This window comes from Mizuhopecten yessoensis, unplaced genomic scaffold (assembly GCF_002113885.1).
Source record: "Mizuhopecten yessoensis strain PY_sf001 unplaced genomic scaffold, ASM211388v2 scaffold9847, whole genome shotgun sequence".
NCBI lineage: Eukaryota > Metazoa > Mollusca > Bivalvia > Pectinida > Pectinidae > Mizuhopecten > Mizuhopecten yessoensis.
In genome coordinates, this window is record NW_018408252.1 from 1710729 (window position 1) to 1719546 (window position 8818).

The 8818-nt window shown below is 42.5% G+C and overlaps 3 protein-coding genes across 3 annotated transcripts; 1 reads left to right on the forward strand and 2 right to left on the reverse strand.

Moving 5' to 3' along the window:
* Positions 1-353: 353 nt before the first annotated feature.
* Positions 354-707, forward strand: LOC110458865 (chromatin assembly factor 1 subunit A-like). The gene has a single exon (XM_021510821.1). It carries the CDS (start codon positions 354-356, stop codon positions 705-707), a length of 354 nt encoding a protein of 117 aa, XP_021366496.1.
* A 1020-nt stretch (positions 708-1727) lies between these two features.
* On the reverse strand, positions 1728-3474 carry LOC110458866 (mucin-2-like). The gene is made up of 2 exons (XM_021510822.1): positions 2559-3474; positions 1728-2437 (listed from the first exon to the last, which is right to left on the reverse strand). The coding sequence occupies exons 1-2, from the start codon at positions 3472-3474 to the stop codon at positions 1728-1730; spliced, it is 1626 nt and encodes a 541-aa protein (XP_021366497.1).
* A 253-nt stretch (positions 3475-3727) lies between these two features.
* LOC110458867 (mucin-2-like) lies at positions 3728-7459 on the reverse strand. Its single transcript, XM_021510823.1, has 2 exons — positions 7448-7459; positions 3728-4651 (listed from the first exon to the last, which is right to left on the reverse strand). The coding sequence occupies exons 1-2, from the start codon at positions 7457-7459 to the stop codon at positions 3728-3730; spliced, it is 936 nt and encodes a 311-aa protein (XP_021366498.1).
* Positions 7460-8818: the final 1359 nt, after the last annotated feature.

Here is an 8818-nt window from a genome sequence, read left to right on the forward strand (position 1 = left end):
AGGCAGAATTGAAAAAGACACAGCGCCTTAAAGAGACAGAACCGAAAGAGAGACAACGCCTTAATGAGAGAATCAAATGAGAGAATTCGACTAAAAGAGACAGAATTGAAAGAGAGAAAGCGCCTTAAAGAGACAGAATCAAATAAGTGACAGCACCTTAAAGAGACAGAATTCAATGAGTGACAGCACCTTAAAGAGACAGAATTGATAGAGAGAAAGCGCCTGAAAGAGACAGAATTGATAGAGAGAAAGCGCCTTAAGAGACAGAATTGAAATAGAGACAGCGCCTTAATGAGACACAATCGAATGAGAAACAGCGCCTTAATGAAACAGAAACAAAAAGGCGAAAGAGCATGGATGAGACAGAATGGAATGAGAGAGAGTGCCTTAATGAGAGAGAATTGAATGAGAGAAAGCGCCTTAAAGAGACAGAATTGATAGAGAGAAAGCGCCTTAAAGAGACAAAATCGAATGAGAGGCAGCGCCTCAAAGAGACAAAACCGAAAGAGAGACAACGCCTTAATGAGACAGAATTGAAAGAGAGAAAGCGACTTAAAGAGACAGAATCAAATGAGAGACAGTGCCTTAAAGAGACAGAATCAAATGAGAGAATTCGACTTAAAGAGACAGAATTGAAAGAGAGAAAGCGACTTAAAGAGACAGAATCAAAAGAGAGAAAGTGCCTTCAAAGAGACAGAATCGTATGAGAGACAGCGCCTTAATGAGACAGAATTGAAAAAGAGAAAGCGACTTAAAGAGACAGAATCAAATGAGAGACAGCGCCTTAAATAGACAGAATTGAAATAGAGACAGCGTCTTAAATAGACAGAATTGAAATAGAGACAGCGCCTTAAATAGACAGAATTGAAATAGAGACAGCGCCTTAAATAGACAGAATTGAAATAGAGACAGCGTCTTAATGAGACAGAATCAAATGAGTGACAGCGCCTTAAAGAGACAGAATCGAATGAGTGACAGAACCTTAAAGAGACAGAATCGAGAGAGAGAAAGTGCCTTCAAAGAGACAGAATCGTATGAGAGACAGCGCCTTAATGAGACAGAATCAAATGAATGACAACGCCTTAATGAGACAGAATCAAATGAGAGACAGCGCCTTAAAGAGACAGAATCGAATGAGTGACAGAACCTTAAAGAGACAGAATTGAAAGAGAGAAAGTGCCTAGAGAAGAATGTTTGAAACTGGTTGGTATTCTGAGAAAATAAGCAACCGAAAGACGAGAGACTAAAAACGTAACTGTGTGTTAGGCATTGTAAATATATATAGTAAAACCCTAACATTATGTCGTCCGATTTATTTGCCACCTCGATCACGTACAGTTCAAGTATTTCAAGGTCGGATCCTCCACATCGTATTTCTATGTTTTGATTTGATATCTTTTCCTTAATATGTTGCAGGGGACATCTTTGCAATGGGCCATTTTCAGCAATGTCAATTAACATAAAAACTTAGAGGTGTCATTGTATCCAAAATCAAAAGAAAAGTGAAATTCTATGGCATCAATTTCTGTTTTGAGGGGCAAAGATTATGGTGGCTTATATATGACATTTCGTCTTTTCGCACAGTCGGAGTTGTAGTAGGCTCATTCGTGGTTGTAGTAGGCTCAGTTGTGGTTATTGACGTCTTAGTTGTGGTTGTGGTTTGCACAGTTGTGGTTGTTGTGGGCACAGTTGTGGTTTTGGTCGGCACAGTTGGGGTTGTAGCTGGCTCAGTTGTGGTTGTGGTCGGCAGTAGTGATTGTAGTGGGCTCAGTTGTGGTTGTTGTAGTCGGCTCAGTTGTTGTTGTGGTTGGCACAGTTGTGGTTTTGGTCGACACAGTTGTGGTTGTTGTGGGGACCGTTGTGGTATTGGTCGGCGCAGTTGTGGTTGTGGTCGGAACAGTTGTGGTTGTTGTGGGGACAGTTGTGGGTTTGGTCGAGACAGTTGTGGTTGTTGTGGTCACAGTTGTGGTTTTGGTCGGAACAGTTGTGGTTTTGGTCGGAACAGTTGTGGTTTTGGTCGGTACAGTTGTGGTTGTTGTGGCCACAGTTGTGGTTTTGGTCTGCACAGTTGTGGTTGTTGTCGGCACCGTTGTGGTTGTTGTGGGGACCGTTGTGGTATTGGTCGGCGCAGTTGTGGTTGTGGTCGGAACAGTTGTGGTTTTGGTCGGCGCAGTTGTGGTTGTTGGGGGCTCAGTTGTGGTTGTTGCTGGCTCAGTTGTGGTTGAGGTCGGCAGTAGTGATTGTAGTGGGCATAGTTGTGGTTGTGGTCGGCCCAGTTGTGGTTTTGGTCGGTACAGTGGGGGTTGTTGCTGGCTCAGTTGTGGTTGAGGTCGGCAGTAGTGATTGTAGTGGGCGCAGTTGTGGTTGTTGGGGGCACCGTTTGGGTTTTGGTCGGCACAGTTGTGGGTGTTGTGGGCAGAGTTGTGGTTTTGGTCGGCTCAGTTGTGGTTGGGGTTGGCACTGTTGTGGTTGTGGTGGGCTCAGTTGTGGTGGCTGTAGTCGGCTCAGTTGTGGGGGTTGTAGGTTATTGACGTCTTAGTTGTGGTTATGGTTTGCACAGTTGTGGTTGTTGTTGGCAGTAGTGATTGTAGTGGGCTCCGTTGTGGTGGTTGTAGTCGGGTCAGTTGTGGTTGTGGTGGGCAAAGTTGTGGTTGGGGTCGGCACCGTTGTGGTTGTTGTGGGGACAGTTGTGGGTTTGGTCGGCACAGTTGTGGTTTTGTTCGGCACAGTTGTGGTTGTCGACGGCACAGTTGTGGTTGTTGGGGGCACAGTTGTGGTTTTGTTCGGCACAGTTGTGGTTGTAGACGGCACAGTTGTGGTTCTTGGCACTGTTGTGGTTGTGGTGGGCTCAGTTGTGGTGGATGTAGTCGGCTCAGTTGTGGGTGTGGTTGGCACTGTTGTGGGTGTTGGCACAGTTGTGGTTTTGGGCGGCACAGTTTTGGTTGTTGGCACTGTTGTGGTTGTTGGGTTGTGGTCGGCACAGTTGTTGTTGTTGTGGGCACAGTTGGGGTTTTGGTCGGCACTGTTGTGGGTGTTGGCACAGTTGTGGTTTCGGTCGACACAGTTGTGGTTGTAGCTGGCGCAGTTGTGATTGTGGTCTGCACAGTTGTGGTTGTAGCTGGCGCAGTTGTGATTGTGGTCTGCACAGTTGTGGTTGTTGTCGGCACCGTTGTGGTTGTTGGCGGCTCTGTTGTGGTTGTAGTGGGCTCTGTTAGTTGTGGTTGTGGTTTGCACAGTTGTGGTTGTTGTGAGCAAAGTTGTGGTTGTGGTCGTCACAGTTGTGGTTGTAGCTGGCGCAGTTGTGATTGTGGTCTGCACAGTTGTGGTTGTTGTAGGCGGCTCAGTTGTGGTTGTGGCCGGCACAGTTGTGGTTTTGATCGGCACAGTTGTGGTTGTTATGGGCACAGTTGTGGTGGTGGTAGTCGGCTCAGTTGTGGTGGTTGCAGTCGCCTCAGTTGTGGTTGTGGTCGGCATAGTTATGGTTGTAGTGGGCTCAGCGGTGGTTGTGGTCGGCACAGTTATGGTTGGAGCTGGCTCAGTTGTGGGTGTTGTCGGCACAGTTGTGGTTGCAGTGGGCTCAGTTGTGGTTGGTGTAGTCGGCTCAGTTGTGGGTGGAGTGGGGACAGTTGTGGTTGTTGTGGCCACAGTTGTGGTTTTGGTCTGCACAGTTGTGGTTTTAGTCGGCACAGTTGTGGTTGCAGTGGGCTCAGTTGTGGTTGTTGCTGGCTCAGTTGTGGTTGAGGTCGGCAGTAGTGATTGTAGTGGGCATAGTTGTGGTTGTGGTCGGCGCAGTTGTGGTTGTGGGCGGCACAGCTGTGGTTGTTGTGGGCACCGTTGTGGTTTTGGTCGGCAAAGTTGTGGTTGTTGTTGACACAGTTGTGGTTTTGGTCGACGCAGTTGTGGTTGTTGTGGGTGCAGTTGTGGTTTTGGGCGGCACAGTTTTGGTTGTTGGCACTGTTGTGGTTGTGGTGGGCTCAGTTGTGGTGGATGTAGTCGGCTCAGTTGTGGGTGTGGTTGGCACTGTTGTGGGTGTTGGCACAGTTGTGGTTGTGGGCGGCAGTAGTGATTGTAGTGGGCGCAGTTGTGGTTGTTGGGGGCACAGTTGTGGTTTTGTTCGGCACAGTTGTGGTTGTAGCTGGCTGAGTTGTGATTGTGGTCGGCCCAGTTGTGGTTGTTGGGGGCTCTGTTGTGGTGGTTGTAGTCGGCCCAGTTGTGGTTGTTGTGGGAACAGTTGTGGTTTTGGTCGACGCAGTTGTGGTTGTTGTGGGTGCAGTTGTGGTTTTGGGCGGCACAGTTTTGGTTGTTGTGGGCTAAGTTGTGGTTTTGGTCGGCCCAGTTTTGGTTGTTGTGGGCTAAGTTGTGGTTTTGGTCGGCTCAGTTGTGGTTGGGGTTGGCACTGTTGTGGTTGTTGGGGGCTCAGTTGTGGTGGTTGTAGTCGGCTCAGTTGTGGTTGTGGTTTGCACTGTTGTGGTTGTTGGCACAGTTGTGGTTGTAGCTGGCTCAGTTGTGATTGTGGTCGGCACAGTTGTGGTTTTGGTCGGCACAGTTTTGGTTGTTGTGGGCACAGTTGTGGTTTTGGTCGGCACAGTTGTGGTTGTTGTGGGCACAGTTGTGGTGGTTGTAGTCGGCTCAGTTGTGGTTGTGGTTGGCACTGTTGTGGTTGTTGGCACAGTTGTTGCTGTAGTAGGCGTCTTTTCTCCCTCCTTATGGCGTTATTTCGTTATTTAGCTTCGGCGCTTTTTCCAGAGGCACATGTCAACTCTAGGATTGTCCCTGTTACTGCAAAACATTTTAAAAGAGACAATGACCTTGCAACGTTTCTTTCTATGTGACACTGCTCCGATAATTACCGACCGATTATCTGTCACGCGTCTGCTATTAAGCAAACTGATCCGACATTCTTTTATCCAAGTTGCCTCCCGTCGTTTACGCTCCGGCTGTATAACAATAGCTTGATAATTGATGGGGGATGGAACAGATTGCCTAAACAACAAGCGTCAGATTAATTTTTAGAAACAAATGTTAGTAAGATAACCTGTTGACATCTGTATAGGTATGCAAGCAATAACTGGGGCAATACAGATAAAATGCTTTGATGTCATGGAGGTCTATTTTGAAACATTTATCGCGTGCTCCTATAAAATGCCGAAATTTAACGACAGGGTTTGGCTTCATTTTTCAAGGTTGTCTTAAAATGTCCCTTTTATTTGATCTTTATTTTGCGAATTGCCTGTTTATCTATCTGCATCACAGCATTCAAAGTTAGAAAATTATAGCACTTAGATTTGTTGCTGAATCAATATGTAATTATGTCCTCGTTATCATGTTTGAATTAAAGATGCATGCTCCATTATGTTTTGCTATCTTTAAAGAAAAAAATGTCATGTTTTTTTGTTGTAATGTGTTTTAATTGGCTTAATGAAATGAAAAACAAGTTACATGGGCCAAGGTCACTCCGCTTTTATAGATTTTAAATATCCTCGTTTCACCTTCAAAACTTTTGACTATGGATTGGGGACTTTCACAAGCACGACAATAGCTTTACGAAATAATTTATGAAAAGGAAATCGATACTTGTGGATCTGTCATGAACAAATAATTAGATAAAATAAAGAAAATTGATCTACAACAGAGTTCTGAAAGTAAACATGCAATGGGGCCGGGCCATGATTTGAACCCTGGACCTCCAATTACTAGCTACCTGATCAACGGCGTCTCATTGGTCCAGTGCTATTTGGTTATCGGGTGGTCGGGTGGCTCAGTGGAAAGCGCACTCGCCTTTCACCAAGGCGGTCGCGGTTTGACTCTCCGATCGGACGTTAAACAGTATTTGGTAACCTGCCCGACTACGTGGTGTTCGTTCCACATTAAGTCCCTCTCCACGTTTCCATCCAAGCCAGGAAGAGTGATTTATACATTTGGAAAAAACCTTTCATAACTGTTGTAAAATGAATAAAGTTCATATGTATTTATTTCAAAACGAAACAAGAAGATACTGTCATCGATATTCTCCGCTTGCAGCGAACAAATCATTAGGTAACATATACACAGCTTCAGTTGACATTGACCGTAGTCTCGCTTAATCGGACGCTTGATCACTTGTAGTATCGTTCAACCAGATGCGTAATCACTTGTGATTCAAGAATCTGGTCAAACACAGTACTTTAAGGTGGCTCCACCCTTTCGCAATTAGCCAGCACAATTCAATGAAAGTTTCACATAATGGTTATGTCAAAATGTAGAGATGATTTTATGAAAATCTAAGCATTCTGATAATCTTTGGGTTTTTTTTTGTAAAAAATACTGAAAAATTGAATTTTTGTCAAATTCAACACTTTCACATTTTTTTGAGTGTGTGGCATTGTTCAAAACTATAACAACAATAACATAATGAAAACAAACATTGCTAATCAACCCTACAAATATTTTATTTATCATAAAATATCTACAACATGTTACAAAAAGCGTTTTTTTTATTGAAATTGTATGGATAAAAGTTACTTAATATAAGCTTAAAGCAAACAGGACACATAGAGTCATGCAAAAAGAGTGAAAAATTGAGCCAAATACACACAAAGTCTTTAAAATTCATTTATTCTCCATTTTACAATAATTTTGATCATGATGAGAGTTGTCTACCTTGAAAAAAATCGGAACTTTTTGCAGAGGGATAGAATTTATACCATGACACTTATTCTCTTTACTATACCAAAAACGACGGAAATAAAATAAATAACTATATATAATTGTCAATTTACTGTTCTCTTATGGAACGAAATTACTCTCAATCATGTACACTTTGGACATCAATCCATAGCCCGTTTATACATGTCATGTACATATGTAACCATAGGCTATCGCATGGTATGCCGTTATCACGTGCACGCACATGCACTTGCATTTTATAGGGATCTTGATATTTTACGAATCTGTATTTGTGAAACGTTTTATCTGACAGAGCGTAACTCGCTCGACAACAAAAGTCGTAGCGACCAAGAGCTTGTGAACTACTGTTAGCACGTGATACGTACAGGTGAGGTCGGTTAACAAAACGCATCAGTCTGCTTTCCATGCGCCTCATATACGACCTTCTTGAAGTCGTCTGATCTTATGTCAGTGTCTTACTGTGAGTTAATTAATGTCTTTCTATCATAAGCTTTATTTTAGAAGTATGTGTGATTATCGGGTGTTGACATATCATCGTCACGCACGTGTACTATTGTTTACCCGGTGTTACTATAATTTACACTACGGTAATGGAATGCCCGATACGCAATACGGAAATGACGACACGAATACACGACAAGAAAAACATGTGTATTACGATGGGTGGGAAGTCCTTAAAATTACCATCACCAAAGGGCAGTGTTTTTACTTTCGTGTCCGGACGTTATGTCAACGCCGTTAAAACATTTCAAAGAATAGTGAAATTAATGAAAAAACTTACCTGTACATGCATTCCTGTAGTATCCGTGTATTCACTATTATCGAGAAAAATGTAAGAAAATGTGTCTCATCTCCAGAATAATGCCATATTTCTCCACCGAATAACTCATAACTGAGCACAAAGCCAACAAGGCTGACCGAGGTTGGAAAAAAGCATGCAAAGCAAGTGAGATTTTACCTTTACACCATTCGAAACACTACAAATTCTCACTCTGGCATTTTCTTACATTTTTCTCGATAATAGTGAAATCAAGGATACTTCAGGAACACATGTACAGGTATATTTTTCATGAATTAAAATAATCAATGCAATTTTGCGCCACTAAAATTCTGACTTCAAAAGTTGAAAAGGGTGTGTCTAACGTTGACCAATGAACTCATTTACCAGAATTCTGGTGAGCCTCGTTCTGACGTATTTTCGTGTCGTCATTTCCGTATTGCGTATCACCGAATAGTACGCGTGCGTGACGATGATATGTCAACACCCGATATCGAGACTTTCTGATTACTTGGAAATCATGTGTAATCACACGTACTTCAGAAATAAAGCTCTGACATACAAGTTCTTTATTAACTTTAACGATCAGGCGACCTCACTTAGGTCGTATATGAGGCGCATGGTATGCAGACTGATGTGTTTTGTTTACCGACCTCACCTGTACGTATCACGTGCTAACAGTAGTTCACAAGCTCTTGGTCGCTACGACTTGTGTTGTCGAGCAGCGAGTTACGCTCTGCCAGATAAATCGGTTCACAAATGCAATTACAATACTCTGTGAAAATAGTGGTTTGTAAAATATCAAGATCCCTATAAAATGCAAGTGCATGTGCGTGCACGTAATAACGGCATACCATGTGATAGCCTACGGTTACATATGTAGGGTAAGCAGACTATGGAATGATGTCCAAAGTGTACATGATTGAGAGTAATTTTGTTCCATAAAAGAACAGTAAATTGACAATTAAATATAGTAATTTAATTTATTTCCGTCGTTTTTGGTATAGTAAATAAAATAAGTGTCATTGTATAAATTCTATCCCTCTGCAAAAAGTTCCGATTTTTTTCAAGGTAGACAACTCTCATCAGGATCAAAATTATTGTAAAATGTACAACGAATTGATTTTAAAGACTTTGTGTGTATTTGGTTCAATTTTTCACTCTCTTTGTATGAAACTGTGTGCCCTGTTTGCTTTTAGCTTGTATTTAGTAACTTTTATCCATACAATTTCAATAAAAAACGCTTTTTGTAACATGTTGTAGATATTTAATGATAAATAAAATATTTGTAGGGTTGATTAGCAATGTTTGTTTTCATTATCGTATTGTTGTTAGAGTTTTGAAAAATATATTTTCGTTTTTTTTACAACCCCC